Source organism: Rhea americana, unplaced genomic scaffold (genome assembly GCF_003343005.1).
Source record: "Rhea americana isolate MKP2758 unplaced genomic scaffold, rheAme1 scaffold_262, whole genome shotgun sequence".
NCBI lineage: Eukaryota > Metazoa > Chordata > Aves > Rheiformes > Rheidae > Rhea > Rhea americana.
Genome location: NW_028186382.1, coordinates 1,095,288 through 1,121,442, shown reverse-complemented (window position 1 = coordinate 1,121,442; position 26,155 = coordinate 1,095,288). Strand labels below are relative to the sequence as shown.

The 26,155-nt window shown below is 56.3% G+C and overlaps 4 protein-coding genes across 7 annotated transcripts; 1 reads left to right on the top strand and 3 right to left on the bottom strand.

The window, feature by feature from the left end:
* Window positions 1-200: 200 nt before the first annotated feature.
* On the top strand, window positions 201-4,058 carry DND1 (DND microRNA-mediated repression inhibitor 1; the record flags this gene model as incomplete). Its single annotated transcript, XM_085307720.1, has 5 exons — window positions 201-335; window positions 923-1,040; window positions 1,158-1,619; window positions 2,434-2,838; window positions 3,125-4,058. Coding segments are annotated over 5 exons (1,137 nt in total), but the record flags the coding sequence as incomplete, so codon positions are not given.
* A 2,530-nt stretch (window positions 4,059-6,588) lies between these two features.
* LOC146594326 (UDP-glucose 6-dehydrogenase-like) lies at window positions 6,589-12,373 on the bottom strand. 3 transcript variants are annotated; one of them, XM_085307741.1, is made up of 12 exons: window positions 12,327-12,373; window positions 11,037-11,254; window positions 10,660-10,761; window positions 10,323-10,523; window positions 9,895-10,092; window positions 9,678-9,825; window positions 9,251-9,345; window positions 8,990-9,120; window positions 8,385-8,524; window positions 8,149-8,240; window positions 7,020-7,130; window positions 6,589-6,918 (listed from the first exon to the last, which is right to left on the bottom strand). In XM_085307741.1, the coding sequence occupies exons 2-12, from the start codon at window positions 11,196-11,198 to the stop codon at window positions 6,814-6,816; spliced, it is 1,485 nt and encodes a 494-aa protein (XP_085163867.1). In that variant the 5' UTR covers window positions 11,199-11,254; window positions 12,327-12,373; the 3' UTR covers window positions 6,589-6,813. The 3 variants fall into 3 exon arrangements, with proteins under 3 accessions (XP_085163867.1, XP_085163869.1, XP_085163868.1); XM_085307743.1 differs by having other exon boundaries at window positions 11,037-11,123; window positions 12,327-12,372; XM_085307742.1 differs by having other exon boundaries at window positions 11,037-11,241; window positions 12,327-12,362.
* An 83-nt stretch (window positions 12,374-12,456) lies between these two features.
* WDR55 (WD repeat domain 55) lies at window positions 12,457-14,682 on the bottom strand. Of its 2 annotated transcripts, XM_085307739.1 has the most exons (8): window positions 14,642-14,682; window positions 14,378-14,568; window positions 14,184-14,284; window positions 13,974-14,061; window positions 13,585-13,764; window positions 13,350-13,449; window positions 13,077-13,246; window positions 12,457-12,839 (listed from the first exon to the last, which is right to left on the bottom strand). In XM_085307739.1, exons 1-8 carry the CDS (start codon window positions 14,657-14,659, stop codon window positions 12,530-12,532), a joined length of 1,158 nt encoding a protein of 385 aa, XP_085163865.1. In that variant the 5' UTR covers window positions 14,660-14,682; the 3' UTR covers window positions 12,457-12,529. The 2 variants fall into 2 exon arrangements, with proteins under 2 accessions (XP_085163865.1, XP_085163866.1); XM_085307740.1 differs by lacking the exon at window positions 13,077-13,246.
* A 1,647-nt stretch (window positions 14,683-16,329) lies between these two features.
* IK (IK cytokine) lies at window positions 16,330-25,473 on the bottom strand. Its single transcript, XM_085307719.1, has 20 exons — window positions 25,425-25,473; window positions 24,992-25,058; window positions 24,667-24,759; window positions 24,207-24,266; window positions 23,458-23,625; window positions 23,261-23,375; window positions 22,901-22,971; window positions 22,752-22,798; window positions 22,305-22,468; window positions 22,077-22,185; window positions 21,582-21,621; window positions 20,965-21,172; window positions 20,579-20,597; window positions 19,938-20,014; window positions 19,519-19,601; window positions 18,853-18,910; window positions 18,313-18,401; window positions 17,852-17,960; window positions 17,073-17,107; window positions 16,330-16,613 (listed from the first exon to the last, which is right to left on the bottom strand). The coding sequence occupies exons 1-20, from the start codon at window positions 25,471-25,473 to the stop codon at window positions 16,586-16,588; spliced, it is 1,689 nt and encodes a 562-aa protein (XP_085163845.1). The 3' UTR covers window positions 16,330-16,585.
* Window positions 25,474-26,155: the final 682 nt, after the last annotated feature.

Below are 26,155 nucleotides of genomic sequence, written 5' to 3'. Positions count from 1 at the left end.
AGGTGATGTTAGCACCTAATCGGCTGYGGCTGTGCCTGGAGAGCCGGGCCCTGCCCTTCCCGAGGGCCTGCCCGCATGCACAAGCTACCCGAGACGGGGTGGGGGGAAGGATGGCCGAAGGGGCGGGCAGTAGCCTGGGCTGTAACGCAGCTCTGGCGCTGTGGCCGCAGGAGGCCTAGTTGCATAATGGCTGGAGGTGAAGCTGGTCTTTCCGCTCCCTCTCAGCAGAATTGACCCACTGTAGAGTCCCCACCTCTATACAAAACTGTTTTCTCACCTTCGAAAAAGGCCAACAGCTTGGAGAGAGAGAGCAGCCGTTACCTGATGATGCAAAGGTACATCAGATTAAAGTTACCCGTTTGGGTACATTTTAATCTACTCAGTTTGTGGCCTTCAGAGGCCCTAATGGGACCTTGCAGCACTTAATGAGCTAAAGCATAATATTGTCACATAGGTGGTGTTTTCAGTCCCTCCTTGAAGTTTTTGTGACCCCAAAGCATAGGAAGGTGCTGGCAGAGAAGAGAGTTGGCTGTCTGGGGGGGTCCCAGAAAGGGCTCTAGCCCTTTCTTGCAACAGTGCAGGCTATTGAGCAGGTGCCTATGTCTTTGCTTTCAAAGCTCCAATGGGTATCTGTAGAGGAACACCAACAGTGTCCTTGTGCTGTACAAAAATCTCTGGAGTTGACTGTTTCACATGGAGCAGGCTTGGAGAGCACACGTGGAAGCTCTTAGAACGTACAGTGTTGGGAGTCTGCTCGGGTTTCCCGAGGAGCCTTACCTTAAAGGCAGAGCAGCAAAGCATTTGTTCCTCCATGGCCAGCTGGTGGTAGGGCTTATGGTTGCTTCCTGGGGTTGGGATGCGCCTCGCTGGGAGGCTGGAAACTCTTTGCCCAGAGCCGCTGTAGCGTCATCTGCCTTTGCAGACTTGGACTGACAGCATCAACCAAGTCAATAAGATGGCCCTGCTCACCTGGATGAAGGAAACTGGCATCGACCTAGTGCAGGTCAACGGGCAGAGGCGATATGGCGGCCCGCCACCAGGTATGTGAAGGGCATCTTAGTACTGCCGTGCACTGGAAGCGTGGCATGCCTGGGCATCTGGTGGGCGTGGAGGCTAAGTGGGTCTTGCCCCCATGCACTGTCACTGTGTACCTGCAGGCTGGGTGGGTGACCCCCCACCAACGGGATCGGAGGTATTCATTGGGAAGTTGCCGCAGGACATGTACGAGAACACGCTGATCCCCCTCTTCCAGAGTGTGGGGAAGCTCTACGAGTTTCGTCTCATGATGACATTCAGTGGGCTCAACCGGGGCTTTGCCTATGCCAAGTACAGCAACCGGCGCAGTGCCAAGGTGGCAATCACCACCCTCAACAACTTTGAGGTGCAGGAAGGCTGTGCCATCCTGGTGTGCAGGAGCACAGAGAAGTGTGAGCTGAGCATGGATGGCCTGGCCACCTCGCTGAGCCGGAAGCACCTGGAGGCCATGCTGCAGGAGGCTGCTGAGGGCATTCTCAGCATCACGCTGTATCCCAGCCCTTACTGGAAGCAGGCCCACCTTGCTGTGCTGAAGTACAACTCACACCGGGCTGCTGCCATGGCCAAGAAAAGCCTGATGGAAGGTACTGGGAGGCAAGGGGGAGGCTTGTTTGCTATGGGATGGTGCTGGGTTTTGTCTTCCTGGTATGTCTAGGCAAGCACTGGCCCCAGCTCCAGGCTCAGCTGGGGGGTGACTTCAGCCTTGAGACATCACATCCCCTGTCTTCTCCCCATGTTCCCTCTAAGACCAGTGGTCTTCTATGAGGCTGATCCCTGGCAGCCATTATGCAAATTGAGCAGTGCTGGGGGCATCTGGAGGGCCTCAGTCTAGTTGGCTGCTTGGAGCAAGGACACCAGCAGTACTGGTCTGTGTCAGCTGGGGCTTTGGCCAAGTTCTGCAAACCGCATTGGTGGAGGCATCACACCTCTCAGTGCCTTGTCCCAGGGCTCCACTAGCCTCTTATGGGACATRTTTCCCAAAGATCCAAACTGAACCTTCTCAGCTTTTGTGTCTGTCTCCAACTTTTATCTGCCCCAGTTGAGAAGCATTTGGCTCCGTCGTCTTTGCACCTGTCTCCAGGTAGTTGTAGTTTGTCTCTAAAAACACCCAAGCTTTGCAGCCCTGTGCCCCAGCTTAGCTTGGTTGCAAAATGGAGTGGAGAAGCAGTACTCTGAAATGAGAGCTGGCCTGTGGCTGAGCGAGGTGTTACGGAGGTGGAGGATCCTCTGTGGTTTATGCACTCTGGGTCGGAGTTAGAATAGCCCTTGGGTCACTGTGCCAGATGCTGGGGAACAGGAAGGGACAGTGTGATAGTGACTGCAGAGCCTGTAGCACTCCTGTGAGGTAGAGGGCTGGTGCACAAGTGTCTCCTGCAAGTTGAGATCTCTCTTGCACAGGGAATATGAGGATCCATGAGGAGGAAATGAGGGTGGACTGGCTGAAACCTGACCTGAAACAGAAGCTACGATCCAGTGAGGAAAAGCCATTGGCCATCTGGGTGCCACGTGTCAAGTCTCCAGGAAGCTTCAGGCAGGCACAGGTGCCCCTGTCTCCAGTGTTGTGCAATGTGTTGGACCGTCTGGATGCCCTGTGCCGAAGGAGACACCTGGGGACCCCCTTGTTCTTTACAAAATGTGTCCAGGAAAACCCTGATGGGTGGCTGCGGTTCTGGTGTCAAGTGGTGATCCCGGCGTACCCAGTGCCCTTCAGTGGGTTCACATGGGTCCGGCAAGACGTGCCAGGTGCCAGTGGGCATGAAAAGGCAAAGGACATGCTGGCACTGCAGGTGCTCAGGATACTAGGTGAGTCCTTCCACAGAGCCAGCACAATACCCACCTCTCCCAACGTCTTACAGCATCTCCTGGGCCTGTGGAAGTTGTGTGTTCCATAGGGCAGGTTGGGACCCAATCGGGGAAGGACCCAGCGTAGCCTGGCAAGTGGGGCAAGGATTTGAGCCCAAATCTAGAATATGCAAGCGTGGAGTGGGATTCCTGGTTGGAAGCAAAGGGCATGAGGAGCTAAGAGGAGGTGTTGGGATTCTGAGCTCTTGGCTTCCTGCAGAGCCTGATACTTTTCTCTCTGTCACAGGGTGCCAGCTCATGTAGGCAGTCATCCCGCCTGAACCATGGGCCAAACCTGAACCATCTGCCTACTCATCACCAGTCCACAGGAGTGAGATGCAGGGCCAGCTGGGGATGCGGTCCTGTTTGTTTTGGTTTGAGTTTGTTTGGGTTTGAAAGCTAGCTCTGGAGAATGGAGGTGCTGTCACAACTTGTGATGGCTGCCACGTCCTCAGCCAGCAGTTGGTTCTGTTCTGTTTTTGGTGGGTGTAGGTTTTACCCACCTGGTTTAGCTTTTCTCTAATTAGTTTGTGTTGCTCTGCTCTGGTGGGGAAGCCTGGTGTAGGTCCTGGGAGAAGAGGAAACTGCTTGGAGGGACTTCTGGCAGTGGGTAAAGGCCAGGAAGGCTTAGGGGGCCGCAGGGGCTGGCCTGGGATCATGGGCACTGTGCGTGGCCTTGGCTCTCCTTTGCTGGCATGCCTGGTATCCGAGGAACGGTCTGGCTGATGGCATGTTGCCAGCGTTCAGGATGAGGACAGGGCCGTGCATGGGGACTGTCCTGATAAAGGGGGTATGTCCCATTTCCTGGCAGAGCTGCTTTTTAACTAGGAGAGCATCTAAAGGCTCTTGGAGATGTGGGGCTGTTTGTATCCCTGGGCTGCAAGGAAGCAGCAGTGGGGTTATCAACTATCTATGAATGAGTCCTCAGCACCGGGAGGACCGGCAACAAGCCGGCCACTTGGTATTAAAGTTGCCTGGAAGGCGCCTGCTGTGTTATGTCGTCTTTTGCCGCTGCAGCTTCTGTTGTCCCATGTGGCTGCTCAGCAGGTGAGGTCTGCATAGTTTCCATTCACTCCCTTAAATCTCTCTGCACCTTCTTGGGGTCTTTTGGTGCCTCCTAGAGCCCTAGGTGCTGCTGAGCTTTCTCCCTGTTTTCAGTGTGACCAAGAGAGCTGGGTGTCTTCTGCTGTCCTAGGCCCCTCTGTGCTTTTTGGTACATGCCACCACCTCCATGTGAGTTTGAGAGTACCCTACAGGTGTAATGATGTCTAGGGGATCCTGAATAATGCCCTGATCCGTCTCCTCCAAGGCCTTCAAAGGCTCAGCTCCTCACACACACGTACACCCCGCCCTGCTGCCAGGCCTTTCTGATGTGTTTGACGGCCCCACAGGCCAGGGTTCTCCCAAGAGCTGCTAGGAGGCTAGCACCCCGTTGAGGCCGTGCTGCCCCAGTGTGGGTGAGGCTGGAGCAGGCATGCCCATGCAGCTGGCTCGCAGCCCTGKCCCTGAGCTGTGCCCCAGGAGCTGTGCTCAGTTTCCCTGCGTGTGTGTGAGATGGGGTGTGCATGGGGGTTGCGAGGGCACAAGCCTCGCTCTGGGGTCGTGGGGTGTCTGTGCATCTGCTCAGCCCTACTGACCTGTGTGTCCCTCTTGGAGGAGGCCCATGTCTCCCAAACCACTGGCTGTCCTGGTGTCCCTGCTACGTCCCTTCTCTGGAGTGTGCCTATGTTACATGGGAGCCAGGCCCCTTGCCATGGCCTTATGCTTAGGTGGAGGGCAGCTGTGAGGCTTGGGTGAGGGGCACTCTGTTTAGGGTGCTCCTTCCATCTCCCCCCTCCCCCCCCACCTCACACTGCTAGGTTGCAGGCAATAAGAAGTAATGTTGGGTTGCAGGAGCCACCTCCTCATCTCCCAGGACAGGCTCAGGGAGGTGTCCTGTGTTAGGACATCAGCTATGTGTTGTGCAGCAAGGTCACCTAGGAGAGACATTAGTTGGTGCTCTCGGTGCATCAGCTCGCAGGCCTCCAGCAAACCAGACTTGCCTTCCTCATCAAGCTCCAGCCTCTGGCAGGCTTTGAGGAGAGACTATGAGGTGCTGATGTGACCCAGTGAGCCCTAAAGTGCAAGCAGCTCCTACTGGGACACAGGGATGGCCAGCTCATCCTGCTCCTCAGCCAAGTGGCAGTGGAGCTGAGGTTCCCCGCTGAGCCAGGTGATTCTTCCCAATCCCTGTGGAAACAGCAGTGGGAGTGTGACCAGCCAGGCTTGGAGTGGACAGCACAGGCACATTTCCCCTTGTGCCCATGGGCACACACCTCAAAGTGGTGACTAGAGCCAAGAGGCCTTTAATTGACCTCCCAACCTACCTCAGGCTTTGCACTCAGGCCAATGAGCTGGTGGGACCAACTTGTGCTGTGAAGGAGAGATATCAGCCATCAGGCTGGATCCCCCATCATATGGCTGATTGGGGGGAGGCAGCCCCCGATAGCRTAAAGCCTCTGTTCTGTGTCAAGGCTGGAGCTGGGGGCAGGATTTCAGGAAAAGACTGTGGATGCACTCAGTGAGGAATTGTTTAGAGACCAAGCTGGGAATCCTGCCTGCCTTGGAGTGGTGATCCTATGATGTGTCCATCTGCAGAGTGGTTCCCCCCTGCCACACACCCACACCCACACCCACACCCACACACACACACCCCTACCTTCCAAGTTACTGCACTCTGGTGCTGCTGCCATCTGTGTCTGGACAAGGGAGACCTTGTCCCTGATGGAGGAGGATCAGGAGGCCCTGGAGCTCCATGCTTGGGCAAAGAGGCTGCACTGTCACTGGGGAGGGTTTGCTTGGGAGATTGCTCAGAGCATCTGTGTCCCAGGCACCAGAGTCACCCCAGACAGTACTATCTGGAGCTCTGCATCCAGCACCACCCTCAGCATATGCTTGCCCTCCACCAGTCACCTGGCACTGCTTGGAGCCACAGGCAACTGCTTCCTTCAGGAGCAGATCCGGATCAGTGGGCACAAGGTAAAGTAGTATCACAAGGTCCAGCTTAGCATGCCAGCCTGGTGCATTGGTCCCAGATAGGCGTGCATGAGGAGGAGGGTGGGCAGTTAGGCCGAACAATCTTCTGCAGCCAGAAATCCCAGGAGGCCACTGAGGCAGGGAGTGGCCTGGGCAAGAGCTAGAGCTGCTCCCACCTGGTCTCCATTGGAATGCTAGCTTGGAGTAAGAGGAAGATCCTTCAGGAGCTACAGTTCAACTCTGAGAACCTGGTCCCCCCAGGTCTCACCATCACTCTTGGGCATGAGGAAATGGACCCTGAACCCAGCAAATGCTCAGCCCCCCTCCCCATCTGCCCCAAGCCCCAGGCTGGGGAGCACTGCCCCTTGGGGAAGGGAGTCCTGGAGGAAAGGGAGCAGGGGCTCTCTGAGTCTCCCTCTCCTGCTTTCCTGGGGGAGTGAACCCCAAAACTCCCTGGCCTGAGCCAGTGCCTCCCTGCCTCAGAGGCACTGGAAGAAAGGATGACTGCCCTGGTTCAGGTGGGACCAAAGTGGTCCCGTAAGCATGGGGCTCTCCCTGGGTGTAGGAGGAKGTGAGCTCCCTCATCTTGCTTCTTGCCTTACACAGATACACTTGGCAGAGGGGCAGGCTGGCTGTGGGAACGTGTCCTGCCTTAGTGTGGCTCAGGGCCATGGAGGAAGCTGTAAGCTGCCAGGAGAAGGAAGAGGGCTGGAAGAAGGTTCCCTCCAGCTCATGTAGCAGCCAAGTCTCTTTATTGTGACAATCTGGAAGGAGAGAAATCAGCCTCACCTCAGTGAGACTCCAGGAGAGATGGAGCGCCTGTTCCCAGGAAGACCACTCATCTTATCCATGGTCAACAGCACCAGCTACAGCCACATCATCATCCCTCCAGATGTGTCTTATGATGTATCCACAGACACATCATATTTTAATCTTCTTCAAGGGAGGAGCCTGGAGGTCCAGCTGGGAGATAGTGCTGGCAGTGAAGGAGAGGCGCTGGCTGATCCTCTTGCCAATGGTCTCCACCTGGAGTACAAACCACCCCTAAGCAAACCCTAGGCCTGGCAGTACCCCAGGCACCAAGGCTGGGCTCAGTAGCAGCTTAGCTGCTGGCACCAAGGCCATACCTGGAAGCCAAGCTGCTGCAGCCGGCCATGCAGGTTGTCCAGAATCCTCCTGCCATCAAAGATAAAGGCTGGCTTGAGCATGGCCTTGTAGATTCGCTCATAGTCCAGCTCCTGGAACAACACACAAGTGGAGTGCACAAAGGTAAGAACTGGGGCTGAAAGTGGTGGCCTCTCTGAGCTGGGACCACAGGCCTCCCTAGCCCCTGTATCCGTACTACTTGATACTTGATGGGAATGGTCYGTGTTGCAACTTTTGTATCTGTACTACCTGATACTTGGTGAGAATAGTCTAGTGCAGTAACTTTTTAGTGCCTAGAACACTACTGCTGTGTTACGCAGGATACAAATAAGTAACTAACAAGGTCTTGGAAATCGGTGAGAAAGAACAGCGGTTGGTCACATATAGATTCTGTGGCTGGAAGCCACAGAATCACCATGAGAAGCAGTCAACATGAAGGTCAGAAGCTGAAGAGTAGTGAAATAGCGATCTCCAAAGTCAAATGTGGCCCCCGAAATAAGTCTGCACGTGTGCACAGTATCACAGCCTGGTTATGCAACCGGGGCGGAGTTGGGCTAGACTCCCTGCACTTGTTGGCCCCAGGTGCCRGGACTCCTGCCTACCGCAAGTAATCATAAATGCCGGAGTTTTCTGAAGGAGGGGGAGGCTGCTACACAACAGAGGACCACGTTGCCTCCTCGGGGACGCCCGAAAAGATTGTGCCTGCCGACTCTCTCTCTCACCATGCAGACAATCGGGACAAGCATTGAGGTGGTCCTTCTCAAGATTACCGTCGGGTCGGTCTGTTTGTAAGTATCTACTAATAAACTGCCTGCTACTGAAGAGTGTTAGTGTGTGTGTGTGTATGTGTTTGTGCTGGCTTGCCAAACCGGATGTTTGGCCCCCGGGAATCTAACTAGAACAGCCCCTCCTGTTTGGAAAGTTTTGGCTCACAGCCAGGGTGGAAGTGGTTGTAGTGTTAGATGTTCCAGGCGGCGGCTCAGATTTGAAGGGCAAGGAACAAGCAGTGCCACAAAGAGAAGGGGAACGTGGCAGAGTTTATGCCTAAGTGGAGTAACCACAAGGGTGCTGAGTCTTTCCGAGCAGTATGGCCAAGGCTGGGCACCTTACCTTGAAGATGTCCCATTCAGTGCAGATGACAATAGCATGGGCATTATCACAGGCTTCATAGGGGTCTGAGGCAATGGAGACCAGGCTGAGCCCTGCAAGACAGGAACCAGCACAAGCACAGCAGGAGGCTACCTCCTAGCACACAAGATGGCACTAAGAGATCTGTGCCAGGCTTTGGGGCTGGGGAGTGTCAGTGGCCTGCAGTCTTGGACAGCTCAGGCAAGCATGGGCCCTACCCCTCTCCAGATCCTCAGGTGAAGCAGTGGAGTGGGCTAAATCCTGCATGATCTGCTCCTTCTTCACTTTAGGATCATAGATGTACAGATGGGCGCCCTCATCCATGAGGTACTTGCTGATATGGATGCTGGATGACTCCCTGGTTTGAGAGAAGCAGAGCTAAGCCGTGTGGGGTCCAGTRGAGGTCTTGTGTGCCCACCTCAGGGTGATCAGTTGTTTGCTGCAGCTGGCAAGAGCCAGGGCCAAATCTATGCTAGARGCCCTTGGTTTCCCAGCTCTAGCTCCTCTCTGGGCCTAGCCTTCACGTTTCCTTTAAACACTGCCTTTCACATTCCCCACACAGCCCATGGCTAGACCAGCCTCTCCCCAGCTCCAAGTGTTAAGTCATCATGAGCCAGTGACTTGCCAGACCAATGCCACCTCCCCTCACGGATAGGTTCCCTTTCACTAGGACATCATGGGAATACAACATAAGTACTTTCACTGCTGCTCTGAGGTGGAGCTGTAGAGAGTAGGAGACTCGTCACATTGTGCCTGTCAAATGACTACAGAAAGGGGAATGGCCCATCTCAGATGCTCCTTCCCCACCCCACCCCATTGGTACCTTGTGTCCCCGGTATCCTTTTTGAATGCAAAGCCCAACAGCGCAATTTTCTTGTCCGTGACAGTGTTGAAGAGGCAGCTGACGATACGGGCAGCAAACCGCCGGCGCTGGTATTCGTTGAGCTCAATCACCTGGTGGGAAGTGTTGTGGCAGGTCAGGCCATGTGCTGAGCCCCAACCCAGCAGCTGTGGTGGGGGCCAGCTCCCTGAGCAGGATTCCAACTTCAACCCTTGCTGAGATAGTACTCTGATCAGAGCTTACCTGCTGCCAGTACCGAGCCACTTCAGGCAAATTGAGAGCTTCACAGAGATAGACCAGGTTGAGGACATCTTTCTGGAAACAGCTGCCCCCAAAACCTGCTCTGACAGAGCACCATGGTCAGACAGTGCCAGCCAGAGACCCTAAAGGCCCCCTTGGGTAGGAAGATAGCTGCAAACCTCCTCCTCCACCCCAGCACTAGGAGAGGTAGAAAACAAACTTGAACAGGCCAGGGGGGCACCAGGGCTTATGAGGGACAAGCAAGCTACCAGGTAGATATGTCTCAGTCTAGATGATACGTCCCAGCCTGGACACCAGTGCAGACCCAGCTCACGGTTCCTGGGACAGAGGAGCAGGAACCCTCTGGGTACAGCACGGTGGGCTGCAGAGGGCAGCAGTCACCCACTGGGGCAGAAGGTGCAGGACTCACCCACACTGGCCTTGAGGAAGCGGTTACCAATGCGCTGGTCTGTGCCAATGGCGTGGGCCACTTCCTCCACATCAGCCCCTGTCACCTCACACAGGGCACTGATGGAGTTAATGCTGCTGATCCTCTGCGCCAGGAATGCGTTGGCAGCCTGGACAAAAGGGATATGTGGGACCCTTGCCTGCATCTCCTGGGTCAGCTTAGGGACAGGAGTACGTACCAGCTTGGACAGCTCTGAGGACCATGTATTGGTAGTGATGATACGGGTTTTGGGCACCCAGTGCACATAGATGCTGCTAAGGGTTTCGATCGCCCTTTGCCCCTCAGGTGTCTCATCACCACCAATGAGGACGCGGTCGGGGTTCTTCAGGTCGGAGATGGCTGTGCCTTCAGCCAAGAACTCAGGGTTTGACAAGACCTGTGGGGAGGAGACTGTGTGGGTGTGGGATGTTGTAAACCAACATACTCCTTTCTTTCAGTTCTTGCTGTCCCTGATCTAGCAATGAGATACAGGGGCCTCCCCTCTGATACAACATCTTCCTGTGCTCCCCAGCCACCCCCTGACTTGTGATTTCCCAAGGGTCTCTAGCACCTAATGGTGCTGGGAGTGAGGGCTCTGCTCCAGTATGCTTCCCACCCATGCTGTACCTGGAAGGACAGGTCAGATTTGGTGTTGGCACTGAAGATTCGCTGGATGCTCTCAGCTGCTCGCACAGGCACCGTGCTCTTTTCCACCACAATTTTGTAGCCTGTGGCTACCTGGGCAATGCGTCGGGCACAAGCCTCGATGTACTTCAGATCAGCCGCCCGACCCTTGCCAAGCCCAAAGGTCTTTGTGGGAGTGTTTACCTACCGGGAGAGCCAATGCAGCAGGAGAGTTGAGTGGCCACAGCAGTTGGGGGAAAAGGAGGTTCCTCTGTCACTCAGACCCAGAGAGGACACAGCGTGGGGCAGGTCTTAGCCATGGGCTGCCCTCCCCACTCACCGATATGAAGATGATATCGGCCTCTCTCACCGCCTTGTCGATATCAGTTGAGAAGAAGAGGTTGATGCCACGCTGGGCCTCCACCACCTCCTGTAGACCGGGCTGCAAAGGAAAGGGGCAGGCATGAGCCCCTGAGAACAGGGATGCATGGCAGAGTGCTGGGTACCACCTGCTGAGTACCCATCAGCACCCAGAGCCATACTTTTGGGGAAGCTGTTGAAGAAAGGGAACAGCAGATCCCCTACAGTTGGGCACATCAGGTTACTCTATCCAGGCAATGTGCTCTGCTAAAATACTGCATGCAAAGGGCTGTGGTGGAGGGGTACAGGACTGTAGCAACCTCCTCTGAGAAGCCTGCCTGCCCAGCAGAGTCTCACCTCAAAGATGGGCAGCTGGTCCGAATTCCAGGCCTGAATACGCTCCTCGTTGACATCCACCACAGTGACAGCAATTTCTGGGCACATCTGAGCAATAACGCTGCACGTGGGACCCCCCACATAGCCAGCCCCAATGCAGCAAATGCGCTTCACTGGCCCCATGGTCTCAGGGCTGGCCAGCTCAGAGGGCAGGACTTGCTGATACCTAGGAGAAACAGCTGGGGAGCCATGCTGTGAATTAACAGCTGTGTCTCTCTCTAGAGCCAGAGTGGCCCTCTCTGGCCATGTCTTAAGGAGCAGGACTGAAGTGAGTACATGGCAGGTTGCCTAGGTCCAGGGAGATCAGCATTCCTGCTGTTTGCCAAGATCAAGACTCCCATGCTGATTTACGGGATTTGAAATCCCATGAGTGTAATGCAGGATGCAGGCTCTTCCAGGCCACAGAGTGTCACAGGAAAGCAGTCCCCTTCCCCTGGCTCAGTCTTAGCTGCCAGGGATCCGTGTGCCTGTAGCCAACGCCTCTAGCAAGGCCTCAAGGCCAACGTGCACCCTGCCTGGCAAGATGAGCACACGTGGTCATGCTACCTGGTGCACGGCTATGAGGAACATGCAAAAGCCACCTGGGCAGTCCAAGCAGCTCTGATGGCAGAGTTGCAGAATGGTTGAGGTTGGAAGGGATCTCTGGCGATCATCTAGTCCAACCTCTCTGCTCAAGCAGGGTCACCTAGTCAGCAGTTACGAACCCCTGCCCCGAGTCTGCCGAGCCTCAGGCGATGACAACCACTAGCTCAGGACAGCTCCAGCCTAGTGGAGACCATGTAGCATAGCCAGCAGGGTCAATGTCCCCACACTGCATGGGGCTGAAGGGGGCACCAGGGCCTCCCCACCACAGGCACCCATGTCACCCCCCAAGCCAGGCATTGCCCCAAAAGTGACCCCCAGCCTCGTCCCCCCCTCCCCAGGTAACGTCACTCTGGGGACAGCTCTCGTCAAGGCCCCAGTCACCCTCAAACCCTAGAGATCCCCCCCCGGGGCTGCTCCCTCACACGCTTCCAGCACCCGCCATGAATGCTGCTCCCCCCCCCCAACATTAGGGACCCCCCAGCCCCGGCTGCCCCATCCTGAGGCAGTCCCCCAGCGCCGCTGTCCCCACAGCCCCCCCGAGGCGGGCCCGTCCGCGGCTCCGCCTGAGCGGCAGTGCCGCGAGCCAATGAGAACACCGCCACCCGCCGGCACGGCCCAATGAGGTGAGCGGGCCGCTCGAGCTCACAACAGCCGCTCGCGCCCTACCTCCGCGCGCCGGCCGCTTCCCGCCGGGCGCGCACGCGCTCGCGACGCCTGGGCGCAGCGGCGGCAGGGCCCCGCGGGGGCGTGGCCTGGACAGCCCCACCCCCAGCCGCCGCACCAACGGAGCCAGACGGCGGCCAGCAAAGCTTTATTGGCCGGCCGCGGCCGCGAGGCCCCGCCCCCGCCGGCCGCGAGGCCCCGCCCCCTCAGTCACTGTCTTCGCTGTCGCTCCCCGTCGCCGCCTCCGGCTCCTCGCGCAGGTCCGCAAAGAAGTCCTCGCCGCTGCCCGCGGCCTTGCTGCTCAGGGCCTTCAGCGGCCCCCCCTTCTTCTTCTTCTTCCGGTAGTCGTCCACCACAATGGAGGCCAGCGAGGAGATGTCCCAGAACTTCACCTTCTGGTCGTGGGCGCAGCTGGCCAGGAGCTGCCCCCCCGGGGCCACGGCCAGCTGCTCGATGGGCTCCCCCGCGTGCTGCCCGACGCAGCCCAGCACTCGGTTCGGCAAGACGTTCACCGCCCTGGAGACGAGGTGAGTGACACCTGAGCGAGGACCTTCCTGGGGCAACCGTGACCTCATCCAGGCCAGAAGCCCAGCCCCTGTGGCATCAGGTCAGACACATACCCCCTAGGCACCAATACAACTGTTGCTCACCTTCCTTCTTTTTCATCCTCCTCRCTCCCACCCAAGGCCAATCTCATCCCGTATGTTTCCCAGAGCCTCCCCCCATCCTAGCCCAGCCCCGGAGCACTCTGACCTGATGACTCCATCAAGGGACCCCGTGCACACGATGTTCTCCGTGATGGGGACCATGCAATCGATGGACTCTGCCCTCAGAGCGAAGCGGTCACTAGTGGCCCCAAAGCCATCCCAGTTGAAGAGGTAGATTGTCCCCTCGCTGGAGCCACAAGCCACTTTCTTCCCTCTCTGAGCCAGGCAGAGAAATGTAAGATGGAAGCAAGACAAGCAGCCTGGGGACACGGAGAGCAAGCCATGGGGCTGTGGGGCTGCAGCAGGGCCTAGCACCTACCTTCAGAAGCACAACAGATGTCAGGTCCCCATTCTGTGGCTCTGAGAGCAGCTCAAAGCGACGCCTCTTGATGTTGAAGACACCCAGGGTGCCATCACCACTGCAGGAGACAGAATGGGCCCATCATAGGTGCAGGATCCCAGAGCAGGGTGCAGACAGCATGAGCCCAGGTCACAGGGGAACACCCTACATGAGCACATGGAGCTGATCCGGGCACTGAGGAGCCCTGCGGTACCTGGCAGTCAGCAGCAGCTTCCCATTACTGTCCACAGCCATAGCGCTGATGTATTCCTCGTGCTGCTGGGCCTCCAGGATGGTGGCTCYCTTACGCAGGTCCCACACCTTCAGTGCGCCACCGTCATCCCCCGTGGCAAAGACGTGATCATTGATAGGCAGCACACAGTTGAGGGCCGAGCTGCAGAGACCCCAGCCCCATATTGGCATAGTCACGGCACAGGCTCTTGCTCCAGTCACTAGTAAACAGAGCCCAAAGCGTTGGGGCAGCCTCTGCCTGCCTGGCCCTGGGCTTGTAGCCCAGCACAGGACGAAAAGGAAACGGGGTGTCAAAGTACCTCRGATGAGCCATCCCCCTCCCCAGGGGTTGCGTGGTCTGCGCACACGTACCTGTGAGCCTTCGAGAAGCGCGTCTCCAGCCGGCCCTCCTCCACCGTCAGGATGTGGATAGACTTATCTTTGGACACGGTGAAGAGCTCTGGAGAGCCGTGTCAGCCCCGAGGGCACCACGGTGGGCACGTGGGTCGGGGCCACGGGCTCCTGCCCCGCCGGCCAGCGCCCCAGCCGAGGCCTGGCCGCCCCGCATGGTTGCGCACTCACTCTGCCCGTCAGGAGAAAAGGCCACGTCCCGGCACGACTTCAGGTGGTGCCCCGACGACCAGAGCTCCCGGTTGTCCCCCTCCACGCAGGAGTACGAGTACCTGCGAGCAGCAGAAGCCCCGTCGGACTCCCTGCCCCCCTCCCCTGGGCTACGGCCGTGGCCCCAGAGGACCCGGGCGGGCGGCCCCACTCACAGGTACACGTCGCCGTCCACGTCCCCCGCCGCCAGCACAGCCCGGGCCGGGTGCAGGGCGATGGCGTTAGCCGCCGCCTCCAGGAGGATGTCCTCAGGGGCGTCCCGCAGCCGCGGCGGCGCCGCCTCCTCCGCCTCCGCCTCCGCCTCCGCCTCCTCCTCCGCCTCCGCCTCGCCGCCGGCCGCGCACACCTGGGGCAGAGCGGCGCGGTGAGGCCGAGGCCGAGGCCGAGGCCGCCGCCGCCGCCCTCCCCGACGCGCTCACCACCGCAGGCGCCGCCATGCCGGCCCAGCAGCCACGCGCCGCGCAGGTGCACGCCCCGKCGCAGACCCCGCCCCGCGCGCAGGCGCAGGCTCACTCCCCGCCCCCTCGTTTGCATACAGCGCCGGGCGCTAAAGCCCTCCCGGGGCCGCCGCAGCCCCGCCCACCGCCCGCAGTACGTCACGGCTGCACTTGCGTGCGGCCGCAGCCCGAGCTCTTAGGAGCAGGGGAGGGCAGAGGCATGCTGGGGCCGGCTATAGCCCAGCGGTTACTTCGGCAAATTGAGTTGTACTCAGTTTCGCCCCGTTCGGGGTTCGATTCCCGCGGGCACCCCTGGCCCTTTTGTCGGACGCCAGTCCATTATCTTTTAGTTTGTTAATGTACCTGGCTTTGTAACATATTCTCTTTTTTAATTACTCATTTGCACACTAGGCTCCTGCTGTGCCGCTCAGGAAGCTGGTAGGAGCCCTTGGCAGCACCTTTCTTTGTGCCATCTGACTCTAGAAATACCCTGGCCGTGGCCTCTTCTGCCCCTCCCGTGAGAGTCCTGTGTGCCAGAAGAAAGCAGCCAGGGCCTGGTGGTAACCTATGTCCAGGTGGGAGCTCAACCCCTCTCAAAGGCTTAGCTGCAAGAAGCACATAGCACCCAAAGGTGCTGCTCAGCACCTCATCCACACCCCCAGAAGCAGTCAGCAACATCTCTACACTTGCCCTTATGGGCATTTCCAGCTCTTTGCAGGCTGCACACTGCAGTGATGAGCTTTGCCCCGTGGTGGCCACGTCCCCAGGCTCTCTGCTATACCAGCCCCATCACATGCACCACACAGCTAGTCCCCTGGCCGGGCTGCACAGCAAAGTGTCACCCCGAGCCCCAACACCCTACCTGCCTCTGAGACAGTGACAGAGGCTCCTTGCACATCGAGCCACAGCATTGGGCAGCAGAGACCAGCTCTGAGGCTGGGGCTGTAGAGCTCAGGGAGGGTTGCTGCTCCCATGCTAGGTTCAGTCCCACCACCAGCCATTTTGGCAGCTTGGACAAATTTTACACACAGGAAGGAGTATGACTCTTTCATGATGAATGATGAAATCCCTCAAACCAGCATCCAATTTCTTTCCCAAGCATCAAGACATAGGTGCCTGCTACACTCCTGACAGCTGTGTCATTTCCTCCAGTAGGCTCAGCAGCTAATTTTCTCCAGCCCCAAAACACCATTAGAATAGCATTTACTGTTTCTCCAGGTACTAAGATAGCCTAAACATACTCTAATCTTTACTAGTTGCAGGTTCTCACAGCCAGGTAGTAGTGCCCTGGAAATCCACACTTCATAGATTGGGGCAAGAGAAAGATGTAATTCCTTCCTAACTTGTTACCAACTTCTCTGCAGGTACAGCAGCATTACTGTTAAAAGCTTAACTGCAATTCATTTCAGGTTCCAACATCTGGAACCATCTGGAACCAGCTCTGGCCTCTACCCCCGCTCTATTTGCTGGACAGGGCTCATCTGTGCCCTAGGCAGCTCCCATGCAAGATGTTCTTATCTGGGACAAGGGAGTGGAGGTGGCTTTGCCATGCCAAGGGTAGCAGAACCAGGCTGAAGCCCCAAATGGATGGTCACTACTAGGGGTGGACAGACCCCCTGTATGAGGGAAGGAGCTCATGCTGCTCTCAGTTCACACAGACACACACTCCCTCAAAGTTAGTGCAATTTTATTGCAGCTACAAGGGTTACAACAAATCACAGGCTGCACAGCTGGCTCCAGAGTAGGGAGAGCCTTGGAGCACAGCCAGACAGCACAATATCAGGTAGCACACATCACCCCAGCCTGGAGCAGAGAGGAGATTGCTCAGAGGCCAAGGGAGCATGTCAATGAGCTCTAGGAACACAGCATCCAGTGGGCAGGGGCTCCAGGAGCTGGAGGATGAGACATGAGAATGCAGCCAGGGCATCAGTACTTAGGCCTTTTCACCTCAACCCTGAAATGAGATATGGGAGTGATGCTGGAGAGAAGAATGCAGAGCAAACAACTCAAGCCTCCTCCCACCCAGAACTCAGCCCTGGGGCCAAGGGTTTCACCTCACAGCAGAGTGCTGGGACTCAGCAGTTCCTTGGTGCACCCAGCTAGACCGTGCTCAGCTGACTGCCTCGACAGGGAAGAGTCCAAGCAGGGCCCTCAGCTGTTAGGGCTGCTCAGCACCCACCCACAGCCAGGGACAGAGGTGCCCTGCAAGCACTGCAGAAACACTCTGGAGAGGCTGAATGTTCTCCACTGTCTCTCCAGGCCCACTGATGAGAGCTGGCAGGGAGATCGGGAGTCCTTGCCCATTCCAGCCCCAGGGAGAGCTGGCAGGAGGCAGCCATGTTCTTCACACTGAAGGATGCAGGCCTCAGAACTGCCCAGCTACTGAACTAACAGCAGAGGCAATTATACTAACCCATCAGCCTCCAGTTTCTTTCTCTTCTCGATGATCTGCAAAGAAAACACAAGCTTCTGTTACCCTGAGGGTAGATGGCTGCCTGCAACCACACAAGGTCAACTCACTCCTACAAGGGAAAGGCAGGGTGGAGCTCTGGTCTTTTAGCAGAGGGCTGAAGCCAGCTGAGGTAAGGGGAGGCTGTGCCACAAGCTGCCCAAAGCCTAGAAAAACTTGCCCTGTTCCTTCTTTGTTCCCTCTGGGCCAGCAAGGATAAGCCATGTTTTCTTAGTTTCTGTTCTTGCTTTCTCCTACCCAATCATGCTGTTCATGGCCAGCTCGTCCTGTCATGACACCCTCCTCCCAGAGCTCCCAGCACCACCAGCTGGGGAACAAGGGACTAGTAACACACCTGGTCCCCTCCAAGCCCATTCAGACAGCTCAGAGCTGTCAGCTTTGAAAACATTCATCTGCTGCAGAGCCCTGAAGGCCCTGAGCAAGGCTACTTGGATCAGGGCTGCTCAAAGTGAAAGAGCTGCAAAAGGAGAATCTGAGCCTCTGGATACCTCCTAGTTCCCGAAGCCTCAGGTACCTGGGTCTGGCTGATGATCTGGTACAGAACAGATCCAGCTCTGGAGGGAGCCAGACCTGCTGCACATCAGCAATGCCTGGCTGCAATGACAGGCTGGACCAAAGAAAGGTGTCAGTGAGTGCAGAGCTGGTGCGGGAACTCTCCTGATCCCAAGATATGCTAACAGTCCGTGGCCCAGGCAGACAGCACCCCAGCTCAAGGCACTTACCGCACTGATCTTCTTCCACTGTCGGTCCAGCTCTGCCTTGTCATTTGTCTCCTTGAAGCGACGGGTTTTGCGTCCCTCGGACATCTTGATTCCATACTGGAATGCCGCTCTGGGGAAGGAATAGGATAGAGAGCACAGTACTCAGAGCAGATGCACTAGGCTGACAGTGAAAATGGACACTTAGATCTGCTCCAGTTACAAGTCTATTCTCCAGAGGGCTGTATTGGATCCCTGAAAGCAGCATGGATCTCTCTGAGCTGAAGTCCCAAAGGGAGATAATAAGAGCAAACACAAGCCACCAGGCACCAGACTTTGGGGATCTTTCTCTAGTCCCCCCTCTTCAAAGGATCCATCTCCTTCCTGATTTAAGCTTCTCCAAAGCATAGCTTTGGCCAGTGTTACCGTCCCCACTCAGAACCCTCCTCCAGCTGCATCCAGCCCTTCACAACTGCTGCACTCACTTGGGCAGAGCCTCTTTGTTGTTCATGTATTCACTGTACTCCTCCTGCGTGTCGAAGTCCCAGCGGCCTAGGGGCCCCTTCTTGTTACCCTGCAGCAAAAAAAGAGAGAGAGACTCAGTCCTGCTCCCCAGTACTTCTTATGCAGCCTATGGGCTCAGGTAAGATCTCATCCTCCTGTCAGCTTAATGTTCAATGCAGCAGCATTGAACTCTAGCAGCAAGCCTAGATTTGGCTCTGAGATCCCTTCCCTGAGGAACTCCAAATGGTAGATGCTGTGGAACAGGGAGTCGAGACAGACTAGCTCACATCCCAAGAGCCTCTCCGTTAATTGTCAGAAAGCAGCGTGTATTTGCTCCCTAGGACAATAGCTCCTTCACAGACCCAGACACACAGCGCTTCAGCAAGCCTTGAAACACATTCGACATCCAGGTCCAGAGCATCCAACCCACCTGCACAAGCACATTCCCCTCCTGTGGGCTCCTCTGAGCCTGTACTGATGCTTAGATAACTACCTGGTCCTAAAAGTTTGTAATGCCATACCTGATCCATTTTGCTGTAGTCCACCTCTTCATCGCTATCCACAGCCATATCATCCATTCTGCAAAAGAAAAATAAGAAAAGTGCTGGAAGAAGGGTCCTTGGGACACAAATGAGGACCTCATGACCTAGCTACAAAGCTCATAAGGCAGCAAGCCGGTGCGAGCCATCTCTCACAGCCCCAGGTCAAACACGCTTAATTCCCAGACCAGAGGGAAGTTACTCCACTTGCAAGCTATAAAGGTAAACCTGGATCACAAGGGCATCCAAGGTCAAATGGCACATACTCCTAAGATAACTCTACAGGCTGAAAGCTGCTCTTCTTATGCTGACTGACTGCTCTGCAGCCCAAGCTTAATGAGGGCATCCTTTACCAGGGCACACAGCCAACTCCAAGCCCCCTTCATCTCTCCCTGCAAGAGGACTGGGACAGGACTGGGTGGGGGCAGCAGGCCCCAGGTAGATGTAGCAGAGACCTGCTAAGAAAGAAAAGTCATCTCTATCTGAATGCAGGGAGTATTTTACTAACCAGTTGCATGGGGTGACAAGGCCTCCAAACAGAGACAGCAAGGGACAGTGGGGCTGCTGTGCCAGCTCTTGCTGCTAGAGAAAAGTAGCCCCCTTCTGTGCCTCCCACTCCCACCTCACAGCCTCCTGGGGCTCACTTACGTGGCAGGGTAGCACTCAGCATAGCTGTTCGACATGCCAAAGAAGTCGCCCAGCTGCTTCTTGTCTTCTGGCTTCTTCAATGTGACATTGGTAAAGGAAAGCAACAGCACAGCAACACCACGTAGCCCCATAGCAAAGGGCTGAGCACAGCCAGGCAAAGAGCAATTCTCTTCCACCTCCCTCTGTCCCCCCACTCCCCAGGCATCTGCTTGCCCCACAACAAGCAATTTAGAGGCTGCAAGACTTGTATGTAGTGTACAACATGTAGCAAAGTTTGGGTGACATTTCTCCACTACAGCAAAAGGAGCCCTACTGCATTGAGAAAGGGCAGCCACACAAGTATGCTCATGCAAGACTTGCTCTCCAAGGAAGCCCAGCCCTGTAGTCAACCAGGCTGGCACGGATGGTAAAGGATATGTCTCTGTTCCCTCCCAGCCAGCAGCTCCAGCAAACTTCTCATTGATAGATTTGATGAGCTCCTTGGCTGAGCCAGGTCCTGGGATAGAGAGAGCAGCAGACTGAGTTTTGGTGGGGGAACAGCTCCTCTTGATAAACATGTAGGGCTGACATGAGCCCCCTTCTGCATGACCAATTCATACAGCCTCCTGTGGCAGCCAAGGGCAGCCTGTGCAAGGTATTTGAGATGGACAGTCCTAGGATGGGACAACAGGCAGCAGGACAGTTGCTTTTCTCCATACAAGGTAGAAGAGGAGGAGCTGGGAGAAAAATTGAGGAGCAACAAACTCCAATCTGATGACAGAACAGGACTAGTGAGGGGCAGTTTTTGCAAGGCTAATCCCAGGAGACCCTGAAACCTCCTTAGTTTACTGCCAGCATACAGCCTGTTGAGCTGGTCCACTGCCAGGAAAACATCTGCATGCACACTCAGGCAGGCCTGGCATGCACCAGCCTGGAGGCAAAAAGCTCTTCACTCCAATCCCCATCCCTCAGGGCAGGCAGTTCCCCCTGTCATAGCAGCCTGTGGGAGCACAGAGAGCTCATGCAGGTAGAGAGAGGGAACTAAGCAACTGTTCTACAGCCTGCACATGACTTGACTCACCTTTGTCCATGTCTGCGGGCTGGAAAGAAAAGGAAGAGATACAGTGTTACCTAGGACAGCTCAAAACAGGCAAATGACAGTGCTGCAGGACATGCAGCTCCACCTTAGACTGTCTGTGGCAAGTGAATGCATACAGGACCAAGCCATAAGGGTCATCAGCTTGCTCCAGTCCTGCCTTACCACTGAAGAAGACAACAATTGCCCAGGCCCACACCAGCCCCTGGCTGTGAGACAGAGCTCAGTAGGAGCTGAACATAGGTACACATGATGACATGACCAGGGAGATACCCAAAGCCACCAGAGTAACCACACTAACCCCGCAGCTGTGGTTCCCAAAAGGCAGAGATCAGGTGGAGGAAGACCATACTTCATAAGCAGGGACTCACCTCATCATCAGCTTTAGGCTTCTCAAAGTAGCTGTGTCTTTTCTTCTCCTCCTCCCGCTCCCTCTCACGGTCACGCTCCCGGTCCCTCTCGCGCTCCCTGTCCCGTTCCCGGTCTCTGTCACGCTCTCTCTCACGGTACCTTTCCCGCTCCTTCTCTCGTGGAATCTTTGCGGTGGAGGGTACGTAATCCCCAATGTCTTCAAAAATACTGGAAGTGGAAAAGAGCCTCCAGTTATGAATGGTGCAACAGGAGAGGCCACAACCACCTCCCCTTGAACTGGAACTTAAAGAAGCAGCACGCAGCACTAGCAGAGAGTTAAGGATGACCACTGGCTTCCATATCTATCCGAGTTATCACTGCATCTCTGCTCTCTCCTATTGCCTGGACTTACTTCCTGTGGACCAGGACAACACAAAGCCCTTTCATACCTCAAATCTGAACTAAAACCAGGGCTTGCCCTCAGCCTGGGCTTCCTTGTCCTAAAAACAACTTAAAGAAATGACATGCAAAGAGGCACCTTGCTCCAGATGCCGTAAACACGGCCCTCTCCCAATCCAGAGAGACATTCCAAAGAGCAGAAAGCTATGACCTAACAATCCTAGTGGGGCCCACTTACTTCATGTCAGCTTCAGGGGGTTTCTTCTCATCCAGCTTCCCTGCAAAGACACAGCAGCAGTCAGAGGCAGGTCATCCTCCACCCCACCCATACAACTTCCCTGTCTCCACCCTGGTTCCCAAGTCCCTACAACAGCAGGCCTAGAGGATGTCCTCCCAAGTTCCTCTGAGGTTCCCACATCATATCCCCTTCAGTAAGCTACCATGCCCCTCCCTGACAAGGAGCATTTCCCTAAGGAAATTTGACTTAATCACAGAGGATAGAGCAGCTGCAACTCTTGCAGCTCTAAGTTCCCAACAGCCTGTCCCCATCCCTTGTAGTCCTGGCACAGAACGGCCCACCTTCATGACCCAGAACTATAGGGAGTTGCCATCCTCCAAGTCCACCACCTCATGGCGCAGGGACGTATGACACCAACAAAATACACCTCATTCTTTCAAGGTGTGCTTCAAGCAAAAAGTCCTGCTATTGGCTCACTTAAGCCAACTGTCTTACCTTTGTCTTTCTTCTTGAGCTTCTTGTTGCGGGTCCCTTGCCTGAGATAGGAGAGGATCTGTGTCAATTTGCTGATGACAATATCATTTGTGGTCAGCGTAGTTTGCGCCTGAAAGGGAAATCCCCAAGGAAGCAGCTGATTCTCTAGCCAGGCAGCCCCTCTTGCCAGGCCCTGCCCTGGCCGGGTCAAACCAAAGTAGTTAAAAAACCGGGATGCTAGCTGGGTACCTCCATAGTGGGGCAGTCAGCCTTGCTCCGGATCAGCGTGGTTGGGATATCAGTGTCGGCATACTCGTCATCCAGATCCACCACGTAGGCCATCCTCCCCGGCAGGAACAGCTCGTTCCGTTCATAGGCTTTGCTCTTGAACAGAATGCGGTAGACGTTCCGCCCTGAGCAGAAGGAAACATGTGGGAGAGCTGCTCTCGAAAGAGCAATGGACAGTGCCATGCTGAGGCACCTGGAGCTGATCAGAGATCTCATAATCACCTGCTAGGCTGCTTCCTCCAGCCCTCAAAATCAGAGTTTCTACTCAATGGAGATATTCTTGTTTGCCAGACCCTCCCGTCCAACAAATTAAGACTTTCATTTTTCCATTCACCCTTCAAGACTTCTCCTACCCTTCACGACAGAACCCATGTAAGGTGGTGAGTAGCCACATGCAGACAGTCTTACCCAACCGAGTCTTGAATTCAATTTTGTTTTCAGGATCTTCATCTTTCCTGAAAAGGAACAGAAACATTACAGTAAGTGTTTGTATGCTTCATCCTCTTCCTCCATGGGGGGCTGCTGCAGTCAGGAGCAGAGCATCCTTAACTACTTACTTGGTTTCCTTTTGGGGCTTCTCCATCATCTCCTCCTCTTCCTTCTCTTTGCTGGCAATCTCAGCTCGTACCTGGCCACAACGCAAATCTGTATGTTACAGACCAATCCATGACACAGCTGTCCATCTGAACCAGCAAGAGTTCCTCCACCAGATCCTCAGCCCCTCTTAAACCGCTCCCCGTAAGAGCAAGCTATTCCTGGAACACACTGACAAGACTGGATTGAGGAGTCTGTAAGAGCAGAGACTGTTACCTTCTCCCTACCCTCTGCTACTAGAGGAAAAGAAGAAAAAACTGAGGAATACAAGTGACACTCTAAGACAAGTGCTATCCAAAGCAACACGTGCTATCTGTGCTCACCTTCTGCAGCAGCGCAAAATCCAGACCCTTCACCAAGTGAGTGTGCTCCATGTCACCACCCAAGAACTTGGACTCCTGGATCAACTGCCTCCTTTTCTCCGCAGCTGACTTATCTCTGTAAAACAAAAATAGAGCCAATTATGATAGAGTCAGCCTGGAGCAGACAGGTAAGAAAGCCTGGCCACAGGCTCACGTACGCCTCTGCAGTGGGCCCCACAGCTCTGTAGTTTGCAGTTGTGCTGATCAGCTCTGTTTCCTCGTAGTCCTTGTTGACACCATCTCTCCTTTCCTTGGCTCGATCCCTGTACTTCTCAGCCAGCTCCCGCTCCCGCTCTATCTCCTGCTGGCGCAGCTTTGCATAGTAGCTGGGATTGGAGAAACAGCTCAGCATTAGAATTACAGGGTTACACTTATAACACTTGGCCAGCTAACACAGCCACCAAGGCCCCATACATGCCTTTTCTGCTCCCTACCCCTTCCCCTAACACGTGCTAAAGCACCAAGGGACACAATTTGCTTTGAAAACACTAGACGAGATAAAACCATTGCAGAGGCTCACTGGAGAGGAGCTAAGCCCCTTCCAAAAGGGGAAAAACTCCTAGTACCATCCTGCTACACAGATATGCACCAAAGGAAATGCTCACTATTATAGATGCTCCAGCAATGTCCAGATTTGCCAGTCACCTGCAGAACTCTCTCCTACTTCTTCTGGCAGAGAAGCTTTACTCCCACTCTGCTATCATCTTTCCACATCCACTCCCACAAGCAGTGACAGTCACTCAGTCTAAACCTTTATCACTCAGCTCCTTTGCTCTTGCTCCAAAGTCCCTAAATAATCCAGGCCATTTAGGGTCCTCCTTGGTAGCCCAAGCTGCTGAAAAATTGCTTCCATGGGAAGGAGATGACATGAGAAAATGTCTCTTGATGCATTACTTCCCCCATTTACCTTTTCTTCTTCCTTCTGCGAGCAGCTGGATCTTCATCTTCGTTGTACTCCCGGGGCATCCTGAAAAAGGGTGAGAAACCACACACATTGTAACCTGCACAGACTCACACCAGCAAAGGCAGCTAGACAGAACAGGAACTCAGGCACAACAAGACACTGAGATACCAAAGGGCTTTCACAGGATGAAAAAACAAGGCTGCCTCTTGAAATCCTTCATGTAGATTTTAAAAAAACATGCAAAATCCACTCTGCCATGCCTAGCAGTTCTGACCAACTTACTTGTCCAATTAACTCCAACAACATGTACAAGGTTTGTATGGGCCTGAACACAAAGCAAAGCCAAAGTCTGCCTAAAGTTCCCCGCTACAGAGTACAGGTTGAGAAAGTCATACAGAAACAGAGTCCGGAGGGGCCAAAGGCTGTGCTCGGACCCGGGCTATGCGAAAAGCCCTCTACTCACTCATGGTGGCGAGATTTGGACGGCGGCGCAGATGTTGGCGCTGCCCGCGGGGTCATGAGAAGYTTTCGGAAGTCTTCATTGGTCAGCTTGGATCTGCAAGGAAAACACGGGAAAAGTGACGCTCGCCTCCCGGAGAAAGACCGGCCCGAGGGATGGGCACCGCGGAGACCGAGGGCGCCCGGCACGACGCGGGCGGGCGCAGGGCAGCGCCGGGGCAGCCTGCGGGCCGTGCTCGACGGGGCGCCCTCGGCCTCCGGACGCGGCACCGCCACCCCAGGCCCGCGGGCGCGCGCGAGCCGCCCGGCGCGCGGGTGCCGTTGCTCACTGGTGGAAGGAGTGCGCGTCGTCCACGTCGTGGCCATCGGGGGCCAGCGGGTTGGAGAACGGCTCGCCTGGGGCGCGGGGGAGAGAGAGAGAGAGAGAGAGAGAGGCAGCGCTCAGAGCGGCCGGCCCGGCCCGGCCCGGCCTCTGCCCCGGCCAGATGTGCTGACCGCAGCGCCAGGAGGTCCAAAACAACCATTTGCCTTCGCTAAAATTATGTCCCAGCAGCAAACAAGCGGCCGGCTTGGCCAAACACCAGCTGGGATCTCGAAATAGCCCGCCCGGCACGGGGGACAAGTGTCCCAGCACGTGGCAAAGGCAGCGTCCCCTCCCCGGCCCCTCGGCGAGGAYGCGCGGGCAGGGAGCAGAGGCCGCTTTTCGGCCCTGTTTCGGTGACGCCGCTCTGAGGCTTTTCCAGGTCCCCRTTCCCCGCGTGCCTGCGGTGGTGCAGCGCTCCCGCGCGAGGGACGCGGGGAGCCGGGGCATCCCGGGAAGGGGGCTCGCGGCGGTGATAGCCCAGCGGGGTGCTCCAGCACCTCCCCGAATTCGGGGGGGGGAAAGCACCTGAGCTTCTCCGGAGTGCGCGGCACGGCCCAGGAAAGTGGGGACGGCTCTGTGCCCGCTGCCGGGCACACGCAGTGCCAGTGCCCAGCGGGGGAAGCGGGGCAGCGCCGCCGGCGCCTGCGAACGCACCCGGCGTGTGCCGGCGGCCGCTCTGGAGCGCGCTGAGCCAGGGCCCTGGCTGGCCGTGCCGAGCGGGGCCGACCTCGGCAGCCCGGCGGGTGCCCTGCGCGCGCGAGGCCAGGCGAGGYGCTGGGGCGGCACCGAGCGAGCCTCCGCTCAGCTCCTCCCGGGAGGGCTTCGTCCCCGAGGATGCCCGGGGCAGGAGAGGAGGTGCTGGAGAGAGCAGATGGACGTGCACAGAAGAGATGGACGCGGAGATGGACGTGCAGGTGGACGTGGAGGTGGACGTGGACGTGGAGGTGGAGATGGAGCCCGCGAGGAAGCTGAGCCACCTTGCGGCCGCTGGGGCCGGCGCCCGCCCCGGCGGGGCCGGAGCTCTGCGCGGTCGCGGAGACACCTCGTGGTCGCCCCGGTGCAAGGCGGCGGGCGGCGGGGGCTGTTTGCAGGGCGGCAGCGATCCCCGGGGTGGCCGCAGCAGTGGCCC

Bases quoted from the DNA above. Each gene is read 5' to 3' on its own strand.
- LOC146594326 (XM_085307741.1), bottom strand. From the start codon at position 11,198: ATGGGGCCAGTGAAGCGCATTTGCTGCATTGGGGCTGGCTATGTGGGG. The intron at 10,524-10,659 runs GTGAGTGGGGAG...CTCTCCCGGTAG, and splicing joins CCGATATCATCTTCATATCG to GTAAACACTCCCACAAAGAC. The intron at 10,093-10,322 runs GTACAGCATGGG...TCCTCCCCACAG, and splicing joins AATCTGACCTGTCCTTCCAG to GTCTTGTCAAACCCTGAGTT.